The sequence below is a fragment of the Acromyrmex echinatior genome, chromosome 2 (genome assembly GCF_024713525.1).
Source record: "Acromyrmex echinatior isolate Ae372 chromosome 2, ASM2471352v2, whole genome shotgun sequence".
NCBI classification, from domain to species: domain Eukaryota; kingdom Metazoa; phylum Arthropoda; class Insecta; order Hymenoptera; family Formicidae; genus Acromyrmex; species Acromyrmex echinatior.
This window is the reverse complement of record NC_141853.1, coordinates 23069701-23091661: the sequence shown is the minus strand read 5'-3', so window position 1 is coordinate 23091661 and position 21961 is coordinate 23069701. Positions and strand designations below refer to the sequence as shown.

At 31.5% G+C, this 21961-nt stretch overlaps 6 protein-coding genes and 1 long non-coding RNA gene across 10 annotated transcripts; 4 read left to right on the top strand and 3 right to left on the bottom strand.

The window, feature by feature from the left end:
* Positions 1-64: 64 nt before the first annotated feature.
* On the top strand, positions 65-2159 carry Zfrp8 (Zinc finger protein RP-8). 2 transcript variants are annotated; one of them, XM_011070028.2, is made up of 5 exons: positions 65-348; positions 464-829; positions 928-1342; positions 1402-1504; positions 1967-2159. In XM_011070028.2, the coding sequence occupies exons 2-5, from the start codon at positions 466-468 to the stop codon at positions 2150-2152; spliced, it is 1068 nt and encodes a 355-aa protein (XP_011068330.1). In that variant the 5' UTR covers positions 65-348; positions 464-465; the 3' UTR covers positions 2153-2159. The 2 variants fall into 2 exon arrangements, with proteins under 2 accessions (XP_011068330.1, XP_087272814.1); XM_087416688.1 differs by lacking the exon at positions 65-348 and having other exon boundaries at positions 355-829.
* On the bottom strand, positions 2146-8617 carry LOC105154477 (uncharacterized). Its single transcript, XM_087416682.1, has 5 exons — positions 8213-8617; positions 4536-7689; positions 4073-4280; positions 3787-3989; positions 2146-3596 (listed from the first exon to the last, which is right to left on the bottom strand). Exons 2-5 carry the CDS (start codon positions 7642-7644, stop codon positions 3217-3219), a joined length of 3900 nt encoding a protein of 1299 aa, XP_087272808.1. The 5' UTR covers positions 7645-7689; positions 8213-8617; the 3' UTR covers positions 2146-3216.
* LOC147910652 (uncharacterized) lies at positions 3520-4079 on the top strand. Its single transcript, XR_015548443.1, has 2 exons — positions 3520-3655; positions 3721-4079. It is a non-coding gene; the product is annotated as an uncharacterized LOC147910652 (long non-coding RNA).
* A 158-nt stretch (positions 8618-8775) lies between the features above and the next one.
* ND-24 (NADH dehydrogenase ubiquinone) lies at positions 8776-10711 on the top strand. The gene is made up of 4 exons (XM_011070052.2): positions 8776-8966; positions 9390-9452; positions 9883-10341; positions 10458-10711. The coding sequence occupies exons 1-4, from the start codon at positions 8931-8933 to the stop codon at positions 10629-10631; spliced, it is 732 nt and encodes a 243-aa protein (XP_011068354.1). The 5' UTR covers positions 8776-8930; the 3' UTR covers positions 10632-10711.
* A 542-nt stretch (positions 10712-11253) lies between these two features.
* Positions 11254-15103, top strand: Pms2 (mismatch repair endonuclease PMS2). The gene is made up of 5 exons (XM_011070065.2): positions 11254-11565; positions 11992-12151; positions 12590-13785; positions 14174-14423; positions 14580-15103. The coding sequence occupies exons 1-5, from the start codon at positions 11479-11481 to the stop codon at positions 14903-14905; spliced, it is 2019 nt and encodes a 672-aa protein (XP_011068367.1). The 5' UTR covers positions 11254-11478; the 3' UTR covers positions 14906-15103.
* On the bottom strand, positions 15050-17560 carry l(2)09851 (WD repeat-containing protein 1 l(2)09851). 2 transcript variants are annotated; one of them, XM_011070079.2, is made up of 4 exons: positions 17300-17560; positions 16613-17134; positions 16114-16515; positions 15050-15624 (listed from the first exon to the last, which is right to left on the bottom strand). In XM_011070079.2, the coding sequence occupies exons 2-4, from the start codon at positions 17116-17118 to the stop codon at positions 15135-15137; spliced, it is 1398 nt and encodes a 465-aa protein (XP_011068381.1). In that variant the 5' UTR covers positions 17119-17134; positions 17300-17560; the 3' UTR covers positions 15050-15134. The 2 variants fall into 2 exon arrangements, with proteins under 2 accessions (XP_011068381.1, XP_011068388.1); XM_011070086.2 differs by having other exon boundaries at positions 16613-17099.
* A 137-nt stretch (positions 17561-17697) lies between these two features.
* Aps (diphosphoinositol polyphosphate phosphohydrolase 1 Aps) lies at positions 17698-20433 on the bottom strand. Of its 2 annotated transcripts, none has more exons than XM_011070102.2 (3): positions 19908-20433; positions 19533-19688; positions 17698-18839 (listed from the first exon to the last, which is right to left on the bottom strand). In XM_011070102.2, the coding sequence occupies exons 1-3, from the start codon at positions 20076-20078 to the stop codon at positions 18543-18545; spliced, it is 624 nt and encodes a 207-aa protein (XP_011068404.2). In that variant the 5' UTR covers positions 20079-20433; the 3' UTR covers positions 17698-18542. The 2 variants fall into 2 exon arrangements, with proteins under 2 accessions (XP_011068404.2, XP_011068400.2); XM_011070098.2 differs by having other exon boundaries at positions 19518-19688; positions 19908-20430.
* Between the last annotated feature and the right edge of the window lie 1528 nt (positions 20434-21961).

Genomic DNA, 21961 nt, shown 5'->3' with positions numbered 1-21961 from the left:
AGAGATCAGTGTCCTTATGACTTGACTCTTACTAGAAGGACTTTAAAAGATCGCAACAGCAGCGCTTTAAAAATTGGTGTATATTTCCATTAGCAGCCAATGAGAAGATATAGATAAATTACATAACTGCGTTCAGTGGACTCAACAGTTGAGTGAGCGCTCACTACTGTTGGTGGATTCTTCTAGATTTAAAGATCTGATTGGATGATCTAGAAAAATACAATAACAGCAAGTGTTTACTCAACTGTTATGAGCGTCAAATGGAGCGTCACTTTTATTCAGTTCCTTACTAGTTTCTTCCATCAGTAGACAACCACGTGGGTTCAGTTTGACGTTTCGGAGTTTCGGGTGAATGCTCGTTTTCTCTTTCACTTCCACTATTTATTTCTGAATCGATATTGGTGACACATTGGTATCCATGATTGATGTGCAATTTTGGTGGTTTTTTTTCTGATGATTTTAGGTATGGCAGTTGATCTGGGATTTGTAGAGAAATGCGAGAACTGGCAACTCGAGAGCAGATTCTTTCCCAGTAAAGCAGGCGGCAAACCGGCCTGGCTCGATCTGAAAAATATTCCTGGCAAAGGCGACTTGGAATGCGAATACTGCGGTGATCCCTGCGTGTTTCTCTGTCAAATTTATGCACCGTATGAGGAAGACTCCAATGCATTTCACAGAACTGTCTATATCTTTGTGTGCAAGAATATAGATTGTTGTAGGCCGAATCAGAATGGGAACTTAAAGGTGTTCCGATCACAGCTAAGTAGAATAAACAATTTTTATCCAGCTGAACCACCTGTGGAACGGAAGGACTGGGGAACAGATATTGGTATAGTATTGTGATACAAGCTATTTTTCTATAATAACTAATAAAACTATGATTTTAATACAAATATACAAGTTATAATTTGTTATCTCTCTTTGCAGATGTATCTCAGTGGGTAAAAACATGTCGCATATGTGGAATTTTAGCGCCTAACCATTGTGGTAAATGTAAAATGGTCAATTATTGTTCCCGTGTTCATCAAGTATATGACTGGAAGAATGGACATAAAGATGTATGTGGTACTGAAGCAAAAAATGACAATAGTTTTCTGTTTCCTGAATATGAAATCGTGATGGAAAACGACAGCACTGCAATGGAAAATGTCGATCAGAATGAACCTAATAGCGAAGAGAAGGAAATTGAAAAATATAATTCAATAATACAGGATGGCAAAGCTGGAATATTTCAGAATGAAGATGTTAACGATGATTTATTACAAATGGCTAACGATGAAAAGGATGAAACATTTGCAGAGTTTCGTCTAAAAATAGATAATTATCCAGATCAGATTTTAAGGTATATCACTTTAAAAAATTAAATTTATAATCACAGCCTAATTGATATTTATTTGACAGATATAATAGAGGAGGAAAAGTTGTATATATTTCATCACACGGTCAGATAACGGATGTACCAAAATGTCCAGAATGCAATGGCAATAGACAGTTTGAATTTCAAGTATGTTCATTCATATATATAAATGGAGTCAGGATTGTGCGTTTACTATAAAATATAATTTCTTTCTCTTTCTCTCTGTATGTGTATATATATATATATATATATATATATATATATATAAAATATAAATTTTGTAAACTAATCAATATTCATAGTCTGTTCTTATCTTAAGACTGTCTTAAGATGCTAATACATCTCTATGATTGGTTTATAACACCTCAAGATTATAATTAAACAAACTATCTTAAATAAGATCTGATTAAATTTAAAACGTAAATACTCCATGTAATCTTGTTTTGAAATATACTGCACAATCTTGAATGAAGTTTGAAAGTATTATATTAAATTTTATAATATAAAATCAGATAAATTTTGCATATTAAAATTTGCATTTAAAATTAATAAAATATTTTATTTAACAAAATGTCATATTTCTATCTAAATTAAAAATATGATTTGCAGATAATGCCGCAACTATTAAATTTTCTTGATTTAAAAGATGTTATCAAGAGCCTTGATTGGGGAATATTGGCCGTTTTCACATGTAAACAATCTTGCATACCTAAGAATAAATATATAAAAGAATATATATGGAAGCAAGACATTGTACAGGAAAAAAGTGAATCGAGAATAAATCAAAGTACATGACACTAAACTTTATTTGATACTACATTATAAGTCTTTCGCCTCTTCCTCTTACATCTTATTTCGTTATAAAAAAGTAGCATCTATTTAAAAAAATTAGAATATTTCTTTATATATTTATTAATCAATGTTTTTTGTCTCATTTTATAATATTATAGTTTATTCAGTAAAGACGACTTTTTAATGACATATATAAATTATCTATGTATGTCATTTTATTTTTGTTTTACGTCTGATGAATGATAAAGATAGAATGATACAAATAACACTAATAACGTATTTCTGAACGCACCTATAATATTACAAAGTATGAAATACAATATACATATAGTACAAATATAACATACGTAGTTCATATATTTTATTTTGTACATAAAAATATGTTATAAAAATAGAACTTTGATGAGGTAATTGTTTTCTGAAAGTATCATTTACTTTAAGAATCACATTATATAGTATAACAATAATGTAATGAAAACTGGCAGATTTTTTTTTTGTAATACCTATATTATGATACAACTATTAAAATTATAATAAGTCATAAAATAAAATATAGCAATCGTGATACATTTTCCTTTCATTTTCAACAGGGAAAATGTAAAAAAAAAGATTATATCAATGAAAACTTTTTAGGCTATAATTAACCATTTGGAATAATATTAAAATCAAATATTGCATTAATATTCAATGCAAGAGAAATACGTGTGTAAATGCATATTGCATATAAAAAATAAAAATAAAATAATATAAAGTACATGTGCAATGTAACATGTGTAAATACAATTGATTCCCTTCACGTTAAAACTACGAAATAAATAATTAAAATCGCTTTCTGAAAAAATGTTGTTTTATAACAATATTTGCGATCTTTTCAAAATATTAGTTATCACGCATATTATAAGTGAGGTATCACATACAACCTTATTACACACATACATAATATTAATTTCATTAGCAATGTTTTACTATAAACATTATAGTCGAAAGAAATAAAAATAATTGATTTATACAAAATTACTCTTAAAAATGTGTCTTAAAAAAGATAATTTTATCTAATAAAATATCTTTTATGATTTAGCAATAACGCTACGTAATACTGATAAACTTTCATTGCAATAGTGTTTAAAACGTTTAAGCGTTAAAATCGACACAGCCTTTGTTAAATTATGTGAGAGATCATATGGATCTTGCACACACATAGGTGAATCAATACGAAAATATTCTGGTTTGTCGCCTTGCAATTGCGCAATGTAAAGTGCCATAGAATTAGGTAAAATCGATACTTCAGCAAACGCTTTCTTTTGATACGTCTCGCCTAATAATGGACATACGACGAGATGCATGTAATCGAAACCTCCGTAATATTCGAAAAATCCCAACAACAGTTCATGTATTGATTGTTGTGGTACATTGATAAGAATAGCATCACTAACTCCAGTTTCCCAACCTAGAATATAATAAGATATCAATATTATATTATAATTATGCTAATCCTAAGATACGAATGTGTGTGAATATGTGTAAAATCATGATTTATTATTATAACAAGATAAGATTTTATCCAATTACAGATTCCATAAAAACTACAATACATGCTACAATACAATATATTAAATTGAAATCTCTAAAATACTTACCAGAGATGATTTTCGACTGATTATGGCTTTTGATTAAGTCAGCAATACTTGGAATTTTAAATTTGACTTGCAAGTAAAAGATGACTAGCCAGACAAGAGCATAATTTGTCATTCCGTCAGGACCACTCAAATTCGCCAGCGAGAGCCACTTTTTCAAAAATAGTGTCAATTTTTGACATGATGGATATGCGGTATTGAAAGATCTAGATTTTAGTTATTATAAAATTATTAGTTATTATAAAACATATTTCTTGATACTTCTTAGAAATACAATAATGTGTCATACCTAATAAGCTTGGAATTTTCCACTGACAGACCTTTCGTAAACGAAATATCGCACTGCAATCCTGTTGATCTGTGCTTTACTTTTATTATAGGAGTCCTGCTCCTATCCAAAGTTAATTCTATAGCCCAATTCTCATGGTCGGTATGTAAACAATCTTGAATCTGCTTACTCCTTCTTTTAATCGATTGAGGCTCGGTACATTCGTCACCTAATAGAAAAATGTTTGTTTTAAGTTTTATATCACAATTCTTTTTACAAATTTATTTTTTATAAATTTCTCATAAACTTTTATTTTATATAGCAATTCACAAAATTAATTGTTTTGAAAAAGTGTTAAAATTTATTTTAAAAATCATTTTAACATATAATACTGATAATAAAAAAAAATTGTACATCTATGATTATTTGAAATTTTTTAAAATATTTAATCAATTTCATAAATATTAGAAACAAATATATTTACCGAAGTTAAGATATATGTCGATGTCGCTGTTTGTTAATGCTAAACCAGTGACTCTTGAACCATATATGAACACTTCTACAGAGAGCTGACATGTTTCAAAGATGTGTTTTAAAGCATCCGTAAGTCGAGTCACTTTTGGATCATTTAATACCTTTTTCGACAATTGAAATAGATTAGCAGAAATTTTGTTAACATTTCTCAACAATTTTTGCAGAGTCTGCGGCAGCGGCGTAATTGCGAAGTCATTACTTTTCTTTAGATACTGATGCATTTGTAACTGACAGTGTTGTTCATAATTTATATGGATGTCTTCGGTATCACTTGTTTTGAACCATAAAGTCGCACACGTTAAGCAAAAATCAAACTTCGAATTAGTTTTGTCTCTTATGACTTCCCTATGGTTATTATTAAGATGTTCTATGAATTTTATCTTTATTTTGAATTTTTTGTTGCAATCAACGCAAGCAAAGTATTGGATATCATACCATAAATTTTGAAATTCTTTCAATAATAACTCAATCTGATTACGTAACTGATTACAATTGTTCTTGTGCGAAGACGTACATATATGATTCTTAAAATCTATGTAATTAATTTTTCTATTCTTAAATGTATGTATATCACAAGCAAAACATTTGGTATATGCAGGTCGTATTTTCACTAGCTGCTTTAACAATTCCAAATGTTCTTCATTCTCATGTAACATGTTAAATTTTATAATGTGTTTTTCAGAATTTATATGTTCGTATATTGCCTGTACATTGCGTAATTGTAGATTTTCACATATAAGACAAAGTATTTTGTTAGACGATGGAAAGAAAAACTGCAAATTCGATTTAATTTTCTCCAGTTTTCTATGGTTGCAGACAAACATAATTTCTTCGAAGTCGAGAAAATCTTTGCAATACATTTTATTATAATGATTTACAGTGCTCTTTGTAGACAATTGATTTGATTCATAATCTTGGTTTATTAATGTATTAATTTCCGTAAATATATCGAGAGATATAAAAAAACCAAAATTATTTTCTTCATTTTGACTTATTCTATTATTTGTGTTATTGGAATTTATGTCAGCTATTAAGTTACGATTGCCGTATTGTCCTGTATTTACTTGTATTTTGTCAATGTTACGTTCCGTCAATGATTTATTATCAATTGATACATTTTTAGAAATTGGAGATTTTACTTCATATTTATTTTTATTTGCAATAAGTTCTCTTGATGTAGACATATTTTGTATAGACGTATATGTGAGAAGAATATTTTCAAAATGCTTCAAGTGTCTTAACTTGTTAAATAAATGATCAATTACATTGTTGATTTTATCCGCTGTATAATTACAGTTAAAGCAAACGTAAATAAATGTTTTCTGCATTTGTCCTGCATTTTTACGAAGAGTTGTATAATGGTTTTTAATATACATCACAGGCTGCTCCTGAATTTGAATAGTTCCACCATTATTTTCAAAAGAGATCAGATATAGAAATTCAATTGGCTCCAAATAAATTTGTATATTTTTACAACTATCATAGTCCCGTCTCTTAATGTCAATTAATGATTTAATATTTTCTTTGTGCTCGTATTTCAAAAAATGAGCTTGTAATGACATTATGCCATGTATTATCTCATTACAGAACGAGCATTTAAACAATGGATAATAAATAGTGACATTAAAATTTCTACTCTTAGGTGACCAATTATTGATAAACTTCATAGAAAACATCATGTCACTTTTGTGTATTGTTATTTCATGATTTATTATATCATCTTTCTCGACCATTTCATTGCATTGATCGCAAGTATACTTTGCTACAGTTTCTTCATGTTCTGGCCATATAATTCCATCGAATTTTTCATTATTTAACTGTAGTGACCTAAGAGTTTTCCTTTCCCCTTCTGACTTTATAATGCACAATGTTTGCTTATTAGAGATTTGGATTTCTCTAAATAAAGATACAGCAAACTTATGGCATTTATACATCATATGATCTTTTATAGCAGTTTCATGAATAAATATATCGCACAAACAACAAAAATTTATACTTTTCTCTTCTGCTTTGAAATTACTTGAAAAATTTCTAATTAAATCATTTTTATCTTGTACATCAACAGATATAATTTGATTGTTCATTGTATTATTATTTAAATTTAGTTTAGCTGCAGGTTTTTCCAGCACAACATTAGCATCTTCGTGTTTTTTGTTACACTGGATCATGTACTTATGTTTTTTTCCGACTGAATGCTCATAAAAATGATTTACAGAAGGGAAAGAACATTTGCAAGGTATACAAAAATAATCATGCATTTCATCCTGCATTGCTATTTCAGGATTTAATAATTCTGTACAATTTGTGTCTGATAATTCGATAGATTTATCAAAAACATCTGATATTTGTGAACTATTATCTGAATGAAATTCTTCTAAGTGACAAGTCACAGCTATCAAGCTTCGCAATGTAAACTCGCACAGATTACAGTACCATCGTCCATTGCATGTACGTACTGTACATATTGTATGTTGCATTAAAAAATATTTACACGTTTTTTCTTCCTTCATTAATGCATAAGGCACATTTGTAATAGTTTCATTTGCTGTCTGCATAGAACTATTTGAAGTATCTTTTATTAACACATTCTCACTGATTGACTGTATTATTGCATTTGATTCGTTTTTATGTTCTATTGAATTATCAACATTAACACAAGCATCACTTTGTTTGTTATTTGTATTGTCATTTGATTTTTGCTGCTCATTTAAAGAATGTTTTAATGTAGATTTAGAATTTACATATTTGCAGTGATTTTCTTCTTTTAAATGTTGAGAAAAATTATGAAAAGAAGATATTGAACTTTGGCAATATATACAGAAGTAATCTTGCTGTATTCCTCTTATTATAATACCCTGTTGTATTAACTTGATACAATTTTTTTTTGACAATTTCACTTTATTTAGGAAATCAGATATTTGACTACTGACAGATGAGTGAGCGTCTTCATAATGACGCCTTCCTTCCTTGAGGTTTTGTAATGTGATCTTGCATCGATAACAATACAATTGTTTATTGTAATATGTTATATGTTGCTCAAGCAAATGTCTGTATTTCATTTTGACAAGCTTTATACTATATCTATTTTCTCATATAAGAAATATCTGTAAAAAAATAATATAGGTATGTACTCTAAGCTAAGATAAGAAGACAAATAAGAAGATAGATAACACAATGATATAGTCAATCGCGATAATTTTTTTTTTTTAAGTTAAATCAGTGTAAACATTTTGCGAACAAAACAGGAAGACAAAGACAAACATTGATATTACAGCTATATTCTGCAGAAAAAGCAATTATTATAAGATATTTTGTAATTATAAGATTCTTTAATATGATCAATTTGTATATTTAGATCCTTGAAAAATTAAGGGCAAGAATTACGTTAAAAAATTTACAACAATTGCAAAGCTGCTTTTTCTACTAAACGCACTAATTACAAACAAAATTGCACGAATTTAATTTAATTTAGACTCGCAATTAAATTAAGTTAGATTAAATCCTGTTTAACCTATTTCATATGTGGCATTTCTAGCAACTTCTAACTCATCCATGAGAATAAAAAAAAACTTTACTGATTTCAAAATTTAATTTCCAGAAAATATCAACAAATAAAGTTTATTATACCTGATAATTATTCAGTTTAGTCCAGTCCTGCGCCGAATTTAATTATTCATTCGACACATAGTTTGATTTTTTGCAAAACTCACTCTTTCCTTTCTTACTTCTTCTTTCCCCTATTTGATTTTTCGAGAGAATAGTTGCAGTATCATCCCTTCTTAGGATGAAATCACACGGTGCGAAAAAAAACTGCAGAATAGAAAATGCATCATTGAAACAACCAATTAGCGCTATTTGGAATAACGCAGAAGAACGCTGATTGGTTGCTTCTTGGACGCATTCTCCATTCCGCAGTTGTTTATCGCATCGTGTGATTTCATTCTTACAGTCGACTCTAAAGACATAAATATAGTAAGTAATCTAGTAAGTAAGTTCGATATTACATCCCAGAGTTCTGATTGGACAGCTCGTTATTCTCTGTTCCCTGTGCTATTGCGTTTAAGCCTTAAAGACCTGACTTAGCAAAGTCAACTTACAGTCAACATATCGACATTTGTGCTGTTAGGGAGTATAAGAAATCAATGAAAGGTGTCACTACTACCGAATTTGGAATAGTTTTATCGATAATACAGACGGCTCCAGCATCCCCTTAATTGATGGAAGTGCGGAGGGCTTGTGATTGGACATGGTTCAATACTTTGATAGTGTTTGATGTCAATTGATATTTGTTTGACGAAGTGCAGCAAGAATTTTATCGTCTCGTCTGTCGTTCAGCTCCACTGACATGCTGGCGTCTCTACGTCGAGCTTGCGGGCTCTTCGTGAGTAGTTATTTCCTGAGAATTCATCGTTGTACTCACTGCAGTTTACTTCTCCATTAACACCTAACCTCAAATACCTTACATAATCTTCAATTTTTTATTGTATCGACTTTGTAAAACATTGTTCTTGAATGTAAATTAATTGTCTTTTTTGTACTAGAAGATCATGATTTATTTAATATAAAATATGCATATTTTATGTATTAACATAATCTTATTTATTTACCTTATATTCTCCGCCTTTTACTTCTATATTAATGTTATATAAATTTGAGGGAGCCAAAATGAATAAACAAAAACATAAAAGATAAAAACATTGGCACGTTCAAAAGCATGATTTCTTTATCAAGTAAAGTTCGATAATCTGTCACTTGACCTATTATTTGATCTGTTACTTGACTCATTTAATTCTGTCTTCGACAGGCTCCAAGAAACATTAGAAGAGTGCAAACAACAGCAAATCGCACATCAGATCAGCTGTTTGTTGTAAGTATACAATTATACAGGAAATCAAAAAATATTAGAAGATAATTCTTTATTGAAAATTAAAATTTTTATGTAAACATATGCTTTTATATCCTCCTTGAGGAATTACACTTTAAAGGGAGAGGTAAAAATTAAGTTTTTATTATTTTTTTTTAATTTTGGGCAAATTAAAAAAATGAAATTTTGCGAAGTGTTTTCTACTAGTAAAAAGAATATTTATTAATATTTAAAAAAATAAAAACTTTTTTACTAGTTTTTACTTCCCTCTTTGAAAGAATGTAACTTATTAAAGAAAGATAAGAGTGTATGAAAAACTCTTAATTTTTGACAAAGAATCATCTAACACTTTTTGTACCTATTTAGAAACATCTTAGTACATAATAATGACAATCAATTTTAATCAGGATATTATATAATATTTAAATTTTAGCATAGAGACAGTGAGCAAGACAATCCTAATATACCATTCGAGTTCAATGAGGCAAATAAGAAGCGGATCGACGCACTTCTTGCAATCTATCCTGAAGGTCATAAGCGCGGTGCCATGATACCTCTGTTGGACCTGGCGCAACGGCAACACGGCTGGCTGCCCATCTCTGCCATGCATAAAGTCGCTGAGATATTGGACGTACCGCGTATGAGAGTGTATGAAGTAGCCACGTTCTACACGATGTTCAATCGCAAGCCCATGGGAAAATATCACGTACAGATCTGCACTTGCACTCCATGCTGGCTGAGAGACTCTGACTCGATAGTTAACGCCGTGACGAAGGCTACGAATTGCGAGCTTGGTGGCACCTCCGCAGATAAGTTGTTCACCATCTCCGAAGTGGAATGTCTTGGTGCTTGCGCCAATGCCCCGATGTTCCAAGTAAACGATGATTATTATGTATGTATATTTGTTATTATTTAATTTTATTTGATATTTATCATTCAAAGAACAGTAATTTTAAGCGAAAATGATGCTGTGCTTCTATTTCTGTATTCCTATCTCTCTTTTTTTAGGAGGATTTGACTCCGGAAACTGCGACAACTATAATAAATGCTTTCAAGAAGGGTGAAAGGCCACCACCAGGCCCACAGAATTGTTCAAGATTTGCGGCTGACCCTGCTGGTGGACTTACATCGTTAACGACTCCACCACCGGGTCCTGGATTTGGAATTAGGTCGGACTTGTAAAATATATGTTTTTAATAAGGTTATAGTGTGCACTGTAATAAATGTATAAAATAATTATTAATAAATATATCAAAGTAATAGATTTATGTACTTAAATCATGCACACATACACATTTATAATTTTACATTTAGTTTATATATGAAATAATTTTATATATTTCAAATATAAATCCGAATTTATTTTTTTCCCGATTAAATGTAGCTAATTTTTATTTAAAAAAATAGAGCTTTGAATTAAATGATTACGAATTGTAAATCTAGACATTGTTAAAAAAAAGCAGCTTTGTTTTTATATTTGTCGGAGAATTTTATATATAACATATGAAATATTTTATGTTACTATATAAAAATATTATATAATAACAATAAAATATTTCATATGTTATATATAAAATTCTCCGACAAATTATTAATATTAATTACTATATATAATAACCTATTTATAAAATTATTTAAGAGTTTATTTTTAAATATTCATGTGTCATAACTGTGTGTATAATTAAAAAAATTTTTGTTTTGTAAATTCCTTTTCGTTATCTACATAGAACGCTCAAATACTATGAATACCATGATTAATTCGCCAACACACGCATAGACATAGGAAGGAAGAAGTAGGTCTTTTTAGTTAAAAGTTCTTGCACAGTTCATTTTTCTTCCTTTTCTTTCCACGTTGGAAAGAAAAAGAGAAAAGATGAACTGTGCAAGTTCAACTAGAAAGAACAGGCCTAAGATTGGACACATGATAGTGGTGGACGCGCACATTTCGAGTGATTTCGAGTTCACAAATACTAACACAATTTCATATTAATATTCGTGATGCTAAACATATGTGCAGACAAGACGAACTATGGATGAACCTGTTGCAACGATTGAAAAATCGAAGAAGATAGAAGCTATAAACAGAGAAACAATCCATCATATCTGTTCAGGCCAGGTAAGGTTAAGTATATAAATTAATATGTAAAAGGAGCATAAGTAAACGTAAGCATAAAAACATATAATATGATGAATTTCTTCTTCTTCTTATTATTATTATTATGCAATTTATTATTTTACAATTTATTATTTAATTTATTTATATTTTTATTATTGTGCAATTTCCTTAATTATATTTTTATTTTTCAATTATAGTTGTAAAGCAGTACTGTCCAAGATTTATAGTTCTGGGGTTTAATTTGATGTGTATTAATATTCACGCCTATTATTTTCTTTCTTCTTATAGTTATCTTTATTTAAGAAAAAGAAAAGCAACAGTCATGAACATTGATAAATCTTGGATAGCATTGTTGTAAAGTAATGTTTCTTATAAGAAAAGAAATACTATATACTATATATTAAATACTATATACAAATATTTTAGGTAGTGCTTGATCTTGCGATTGCAATCAAAGAGTTAGTGGAAAACAGTTTGGACAGTGGTGCTACAGTGATCGATGTTAAACTTACTGATTATGGTAAAACTTGCATTAGTGTCAATGACAATGGTAGTGGCGTTTTGGAACAAGACTTTGAAGGCTTAGGTAAATCTATAATTATCAATATAGTTAGAATAATATATTTACTTCATCTTAACAGAAATTAGTTTAGTATAGAATTTAATTTAAAATCAGTCTTCTATTAAAGGAATTGAAGATACTAAGAGAAAAAAGAACTGTAAACATAAGTAACAGCGCTGCAATTGGTGCATGAATTAAATTCTATACAATTATAGTAGTATTAATTATTCGTATAAGTAAAAATATAAATCATTTTTAATAATGTTTAGACTCTTCTTGAAGTTATTCTTAGATTACAGTTGGGTTGATTTGATTTAAGGTATTATTAACATCCAATTATAGTACTGTTATTTATATTTGCTATTTTTCCTCTTAATATTTTAATATTATGAATCATATATAACTTATGTGTAGATTGAAGATAATTGTTATAATATAGTAATCTTTTTTTTCTTTCATCAGGCTTAAAACATCACACCTCAAAGCTTCGGGAATTCACAGACTTGACTGAAGTAAATACATTTGGCTTCCGTGGCGAAGCATTGAGCTCATTGTGTGCCTTGTCCGAGTTGAGCATTGTCACCAGGCATGCATCGAACGAACACGGCTTTAAATTAGAATTCGACCGGAATGGTGTGCTCACGAAGAAAGAACCATGTGCTAGAGAAAAAGGTACCACGGTACACGTGAAGAACATATTCAAAAATCTACCTGTTAGAGCGAAGGAATTTCAGAAGAATTTGAAGAAAGAGTACGCGCGTGCTATCCAAGTCTTGTACAGTTACTGCTTAGTCTCCACCAGTGTCAAGATTACATGTTCCAATTTGATATCAGGCAAATCACCCAACCTTATCGTGGCCACTAGGAACACCGACGATGTACTAAACAATGTCAATTCTGTGTTTGGCAAGAAGTCTCTGGACGGAATCGTTAAACTCGAATTACAAACTCCGGATGAAACAGTATTGCAAGAATACAATTTGCCTAATGACATTATAGTAGATTTCGATTGGGAGTGTTACGTGAGCACTTGCAATCACACAATCGGACGTTCCTCGCCCGATCGACAATTTTTTTATGTGAACGGTCGACCGTGTGATCTCGCGAAAGTCGGTAAACTGATCAATAATGTGTATCATAAATACAACAATAAACAGTATCCGTTTGTCTTTTTTAATTTAAAATTAGACCGGCAATGCGCCGATGTTAATGTTACTCCTGATAAGAGGACAATATTTGTTACGCAAGAACGCCTCATATTAGCGACACTGAAATTCAGTTTAACAATAAAATGGGACAAACTGCAAGGGAATTTTACAGTCAAGACTTTAACGGAGTTAAATTTTGGCTTGAAAAGGACAATCTCGTCTAGTCACACGCAACCGCCAGCTAAAAGATTACAAGTATCACCTTCGGTATCATATATTGTGAAAGAAAGTGATATTCAAACTAATATCAAATCAATGAAAAAGCCTGTAGATACAGAAATGATGATAAGTATAGTAACGATAAAAGAAAAATTAAATGAAAAAGTAAATATTGCTAGAACACCTGTCAGTACAGCTAAAAGAATAAAATATAGAGTACAGATGGAAGCTAATCAAAGCGAGGCCGAAAAAGAATTGCAAAAAGAATTGACAAAAGATTCATTTGGCAAGGTTAGTAATTTGTATAATTTTTATTAGATAATTTTTTATTATATATATCGCTTATTTGTTTTAATAGTATAACTTAAAAATTGTCATTTTGGAATTGTACTTTAAAAAAAAAATGAAAAAAAGAAAGTATATATTTTAAAAGAATATACTTTTATACCTTTACAATCAATTATTATACCAAAAAATTAATATTATAAAATTATAATGATTCAAACTTATTTTCTAGAAAACTTTGCTCTTTGAGTTGTGTCATTATTGTAGCAAATATGAGCGAGATATATAATGTACTTCATTATATTATTTACAATTATTAAATATAATTTATTGTGTAAAATATTAATATCGAAATTTTATACATTTATGTTTTGAACTTAGAAATTTTTTATAGATGGAGATAATAGGTCAGTTTAATCTTGGTTTCATAATAGCTCGCTTGGAGGATGATTTATTTATTATTGACCAACACGCCACTGACGAAAAATTTCGATTCGAGAAGCTCAGTAATGAAACAAAGCTGAAAACCCAGAAGCTTATTGTACCAAAATTACTGAATTTCTCCGCATTGAATGAAACGATACTTATAGAACATCAGCAAATGTTCGAAGATAATGGATTTACCTTTAATATCAATGAGCAAGGCATGTATTCAATTTTCAATATTTTTATTGTCTCACTATTAGTTTTGATTTTTTTATAAGTCATTTTTTAAAAAATATTTACAAAATGTAAAAAAGCGATGGAATATTAAATTTTACAATTTTCTACATCATGCAACTTTTTTTTACAACTTTTAGCTGAACCTGGCAAAAAAATAGAATTAATAGGAATGCCTGTTAGTGGTCATTGGCAATTTGATCAAGAGGACATTGAGGAATTAATATTTCTCATTAGAGAAGCAGGCAATGAAAACATGGATAAGCATATATATCGTCCGAGCCGTGTCAGGCAAATGTTAGCGTCCAGAGCGTGTCGCAGCGCGGTCATGATCGGTACAGCGTTAAACTTCAGCGAGATGCAGAGACTGATAACGCAAATGGCACAAATGCAGAATCCATGGAGTTGTCCACATGGGAGGCCTACTATAAGACACCTGTTGTCCTTATTATTAATAAATAAATAATCTGTAATGTTTTAACGAACGTATTTCGTGAAGACATTTGTGTTTAAATACAAGCAAATAATTCATCACAGTCCATCTTTAAAATATTGATTATCAAAATTAAAAAATTACATAAATAGGAATAAAAATTAATTTAAGAAATAAGGATCTTGTAGATATATTTTACATAATATATTGTTTTTCATAGACTCTTAAAAATATATTTTTTTACATATTATCGTAGATAATATTATACACTAATCGTACGGAATATATTGAATCCTGAATGCGCGGTCGATATTATAGTTCCTGGACATTGCGGGTGCCAATGCAATTCTTTGATATCTGACTGACCCTGATGTATGAACAGTAGTTGTGGCGGTAATTTAGCTAACACACTGTCTTGAAGTTCTTCTGTGTGATCTGCTTCTACCGACAAATCCCATTGAGCGATCTGATCGTCAGCTCCGCCGGAAGCAAACACTGTGGCTTCAGTGGGATGCCATTCTACGGTAGTGACTGGCGCAGTGTGCTGCTTAAAAGTAGCAACCGGACTTGCACCATTAGGTCCGAACTGTCGCAAATCCCATACGCAGAGCATCCCGTCGTCTCCGCCTGATACCATAAATTGGCTTTCCTTCAGATTCCAAGAGATAACGTTGATATCAGCCGTGTGAGTGCCAGACGCTGTCAACATGCACGCATTCTGTGGACTTGCTCGCATGTCCCAAATTTTTATGCTGGAATAAAATAATCTTCATAATAATTTGTGAAGCAATAATATTCAATTCTCAATTTTATTCACAAGAAAGATACAGTCGATTTGTCGCAGATTTCGATTTCCTTCAACATAAATATCTATGACATCTGTCATAGACAAATGAATAGTTTTTGAGGTATATCAAAGATGCTCTATGCATGAACACAAGTTTACTTAGGTATAGCTGAAAAATTATCCATTATTGAGCTTTGAATCTATATTTTGTTCATTACATTATAAGCTACATATTATATGAAAACTTATTTAATGAATTTTCCATATAATTAGTATGGGGTTTCTTTATACATTAAAAAAATATTACGAACAAAGATATTACATTCAATAAAACGCTTCGACAATTTATGTAGATTCACTATATTAAAAGAAGTAAAAATCTATAACAAGTTCACTGTCCTTTCCTTGTCAATAATATAAGAGAGCATATAAATATTTTATAGAAAATACAAACCTTCTGTCTACGGAACATGATGCGAGAACATTCTTTTCAATTGGCGACCACTGTAAATCTTCCACGCTGTGTGGAGCATGTGAATTGTATGGCCTTTGGTCTACGTGCCAGGATGCGCCACTGTTATCAACTCGCCATATGTGAATGTTACCTTTGCAATCACCGGATGCTAGAGTACCAGGTTCTAAGCGACTCCAATCAAGACCAAATCCTTCAGATAGATGGCCTTTAAATGCATACAATGGTTTAATGTCTGTACTTGCTTTATCACACTTATTACGATATGCAGTCAGTAAGATGGGATTTTCAACTGCATTCAACTGTTCTTGTAAATTCCAGATATTTACACGTCCCAGTTCACTCCAGCTGGCAGCTAGAATTTCTCCACCAATTTTTGTACATCTGTAAATATTACAAATAAAAATGTATGCAAATATATATTCCACAGTCTTCAGTTATCAATGTGATGTGAATATTTATCCTTTTTTAGAATATTTACCTCACTCTATTAATGCATCCTTGATGTTTGATAGGAGCAACACTCATAACTGGCTTACTCTCGTCATCTTCATCTTCTGAATCGCTTGATTCACTTTCTGAATCATCAGAATGTTGTTTATTACCACGCAAATTGGACATTTTCATGACAAGGAGATTATTAACGTGCGTCCTGGCAGCTTGTGTTCCAGCGACTATGTACATGTTTAAAGGATAACTCTCTCTGGAATTACCCAAATCATCTGGTATCACGTCGAAGCTGAGACACGGTGCTCCAGATTGTGCGTGATGCAACAATTTGTACGCAGATTTATCCACAGTAAGTTCCTCTCCTTCTTGTAGAGCTTGTCCTGGAAGATACACTTGCGATTTGGTTTCTGTTTGACTTTCGTTTGCATTCTCGCTTTCCATGGACTCGTCGCTGCTCTCGCTGCTTTCCTCGTTCGCGATATCTTCCATTGATTCTTCTTTCATTTTCTCAGATTTGTCTTTAAAGTATACAGGCATGTAAACGCAATGATAACTGCAATGATGAATTATGTAATTTTTTATTAACACATTTAGAAAAATTTTTATTGAAATTCTGATGCTTGTGTCATGCACCCTAACCTTAAAGATTGTTGATCAAAATATTATGGATCAAAAAACTATATTAACTAAACATATTTCCAATTAAGTTTGTACTTACTTAAAAAAAAACCGTCACGGTTATTTTTTATTTAAATATTTTGCTTTATAAAATTTAATAAATTAACTTCACCCGCGTTACAAAATTACTGCACAGCCACGTGAGATCTTTCATGATCTGCGCATGCTCATTGTATATTTGTCTATAAGGTTAGTATGATACAAACGCTGATAGTGTGTTCCCCGAACGCATAGTATATCGATGTATATCTGACTTCCAATTGTTTGTACTTAATTTTTAGTCACTTTAAAAAAAAATCGAAAAAAATGCTGTTTTAAAAAGAAAACTAGTTAAAAATAAGACAAGTATATTTAAACTTCAAAAGAATGTCAAAAAAAGATGTAAAATCTAATATCGTGCGCTAGGATGTATGTAAAGAGAATTAAATAAAAATATAATTATTTAAATTGTAAAAATTTAATGTCTCATATTAGTCTGCTACAAAAGTTGTTCACTTTCTCCTTAGATCCTTTCCTTCCACAAAAATCTAAACCTAAGCTATACAAATTTGTCATCACAAAGTATCGCAAAAAAAAATAAATACAGAAAATTATAGATATCTAAAGTCATACGTTATTCGAGAAACTTAAGCTGTTAACAACGAAATATTAATAAACTTATGTTATATCTGCAAAAATTTGAGTTTTTTTTTACTATAGAGGGTATAGAGCAGTAGCTCTGCGCGCATCTTATTCGCAGAAATCATTACAAAATTTATTCAAGAAGTTAATATACAAAGTACATAATTTATCGTCTGTATATTAACAAGTATAACGCAACTTTTCCGCTTCGCCTCGACAAAATGTAGAAAAAGTTCGCGCAACAGGATATGCGATACATGGAAAAGGATCACGTGTATGGCATTCTACGTATATTAGGCACAAAACACTAAATAATAATGACAATAAAATAATTGACTTAATCACTCTTCTCGCGCATTCAATAAAAAAAGGTCATATCAGAAATGAAATATGATTACAAAAAAGAAAAGATGCTCCTTCACGAACTGATTTATCAACAATCTAAGACTAAACGTGATAATAATCGTAGTAATTAACCTAAGAATACAATGATAAAGATAAGCACATAGATAATATCAATTTATATATATAAAACACAACAGTAGAGTTGCATAGTGAATTCCCTTAAGGGAAGAAGGGAGAAGTAACAGCGAGTTTTTGCTCGGAGAGAATCCATGAAGGTCGAATTTTGGATTAAAAAACGGGTTTAATCCGCGACGATATTAGCTGTGTTCGCTTAAATGGGTATTGTTACTAGAGTTATTCATTAGTTCGATAGACGCCATCGTGGAGTGCGAATGATTAGACAGCTGAGAGGTGGGATTATGTCGTGGATTGGTATTGTGGAGGCTGTGTAGGTAAGAGCGCTGGACGGGCTTGTGTTGACCAAGCTGCAGCAGGGCCTCTGGTATGGTGAACCACTTTCGCTTCCGGCCGATAGCGCGCGAATCTTCCCACTCCGGCAGCTCCTCGGTCACTCGCATAACCCATACTTCCGTTCGGTGTTTGTGCTCTGTGTTCTGTAAAAGGAAAGCCATGTGAAATGGGAGAACCTGCCTTATCAGCACCGTTACTATCTTGCTTGGGATCGAAATCAACAAACTGAACGATTGCAGGTCTGTTCGCATTGGTTTAAATTATCAAAAATTTTTGCACTTAAAATGCGATAAATATATATTGAAGAGAGAGAAAAAAAAATGCAATGTGAACAGACTACAGCTGCATTCAACAAAACAAAAAATAACTTTGCAACAGTTGTAAGATTCTCTAATATGATTAGTTTATATATTTAAATCCAGTAAGGAACTAAGGACAAGACCATTAAAGAATTTTACAATAATTGCAAAATTGTCTTTTTTACTGAGCACAATCATTTTTTTTAACATGATTTGTTAGATCTGTTCTTTTTAACTAAACTTCTTATATTGTTGACATCTTTTCCTTTTCCCTTCAACGTGAAGAGAAAAGAAAAAAGATGAAGCAAGAAGTTCAATTAAAAAAAACAGGCTTTTTGGCTTAATTATTCGCTGGCTTCACAAATATATAAACCAATCATATCGAAGATCTTACAACAGTTACAAAATTGTTCTTGCTTCTTGAACACAGCTAATGATTTAGTTATGTATAGAACACAGTACATTAATAAAAAAAAAAGGAAAACATGATATATAAAGAATTATAATATCTGTGTGGCATACATCACGGGTTATAACCTCAAATGTGCCAAGGCAACGGCCTAACTGTCCTAAAACGCCAGCCTCCTCTCGGACCTCGCGAAGAGCGGTGACCGCTGGTTCCTCCTCGGGTTCGACGCCGCCACCTGGTACTATCCAACTGTCGGGTCTTCGACTGGATGTAACTAGTAATACCTGTAAGAATTCACGGTATATGTGAGAGACTTCATACGAGAAAAAGAGAATTCAACTTATTTGTCGACCTCAACGAAACAAGTCCAGGTCGATCAACGATCGGATAAAAGATCAACTCTTAAAGAGAAAAGTAAAACTAGCCGGTTCAAGCATGGCATTTGCAACGACCACCGCATGCCGGCAAAGATACAGGTGGCTGCCATCTGCCAGCTGGCTTACCTCATCCTCGAGATCGCTCTTGACGCAGATACAGGCGGCCCTACGTCTATAGCCCTCCGAGTCATACATGCGGATTGAATTCGCCTTCTCCTTCACCATGTTGTTATTGTTGATGATGTTGTTGTAATTGTACCGTGAATACCCTCTCTTCAGATCTTTCCGTGAATTCATAAATAATCGTCAAACGGCCCGACAGGCCATCCTGTGCATCCGTGTCGTCCTAACGTTGCTCGTAGCCGACATATTATCGACATCGAGTCCACTTTACCGTACGTAAAACGCGTGAGCGGCCTGAATTCACGTGTAGACGGTAGCTGCGGTAGATGCGCCGCCACTTGTATCAAGCCCAATGCGCGTCTTTCCGCCCGCAACGACGAAACGCGTCTGCCGCCACCGATCTGAGCCACCCGCGCGGTAACTCACGAACAAAAACCCGATCCTTGCCGGACGCTCGCTATAACCTTCAAAGCACCCCCGAGGCTACCGCACCGACCAACCACAACTCGTTGTGCGACATTTCCCCTCCGCCCACCAATGCGCTTACGATAACCAATCAATCTTATTCGATCCTCAGGATCTCTATGCGCTATCTTTGATCTGTTCATAGGTGTGTTCGCTGTTATAATTCTCAAAAATGTTTACTTAAAACAAGCTAAATATACATATATTCGGATATTAAAGAAAGAGAAAACAAAGGTACTGTCTTTTCTTCTTTTCTCTTCAATAGGAAAAGAAATAGGAGAGAAAAAGAGGAAAGGTGTATGGGAAAGATGTAAAAAGTTCAGTAAAAAGAACAGACCTATTTTTTCACACGGAACGTGTGGCAGAGGACTTGCGATCGTCGAGTAAAAACCGATATTTAATAAAAGTAATTTAGAAGCGCTTTATGATCATTTTATTGGCTGAAATTTTAAGACCGCGCATGATTATAGATTTGAAACGCTTTTAAATAGGGGGTTATTCTCGAAAAATTTATATTTTCCGAAAATAAAACCCTATATTTAATATTGCAGTAATGCTGTTCCATACCATCTAGATTTCTATATCACAATTGTTTAGATTCATCAAAAAATAAATACAATTTTTTATTGATTAAGGATTTAATTATAGCATTTTAATGAAAGAGAGAGAGAGAGGGGAGGGGGGGGGGGAGATAAATGCATTTAATAGAAGCACGTGTTTTCGAAAAATTTCAATCGTTGAGTCTACAGGTAATAGTTCGTAATTCGAACTTTCTAGTAATCAAAGATAGATATTAAAATAGATTAAAATTTTAATGCGTATTTTAAGTCCATTATGAATCTAATTGAATAAAGAAATTTCTTTTTATTTAATTGGATTCTACTGAATTCAATTAGATTGGAAAACTTTCTCTAGCATTTCTTACTCAGAATTTTAAATTGAGCAATACTCACCATTTACAGAAAAAGCTGATATTATTTTTAGATTAAAGAGTATAGAAATGTGCTGCATGCAATTCCTATTAAATAAATAAAAATTACATTTGAATTGAAGAAAAGGATTTATTTTAATGTTTAGGAGTGCTTATTTCTGAATACATTTCAATTTATATTTCAATCCATTCTTGTTTACTCGATTTGGGCTAATTTTCGAAAAAATATCGCATATGAAAATATATAATATAAATTTTTTTAGTATTTTCCACCATAGTTTTTTCAACAAACATTATGAAACATTATGAATCACTTCCTGTGGACTCATTCTTTTGCTGGAATTTGTGGAAAATACGTGCTTCTATTGGATGTATTTATTGTTTTCATTAAGTGCGATAATTAAATTTTTTATTAATAAAAAAATGTGTTTACTTTTGACGAATTTAAATAATCATAATAGAAATCCAGATAGTATGGAACATTCCAACGCGTCGATCATAAAACTTTTTTCTTAGAGTGGAAAAAGTTTTTTGCATGTTTAGATAAAAGTACATATATACATACATAAAAATTTTCACTTTTCACGATTCTTTTCTAAAGAAAAAGTTGACCCATTCTATAGGAATTGCTACCTGAGAATCGACCATAAAACTTTTTTCT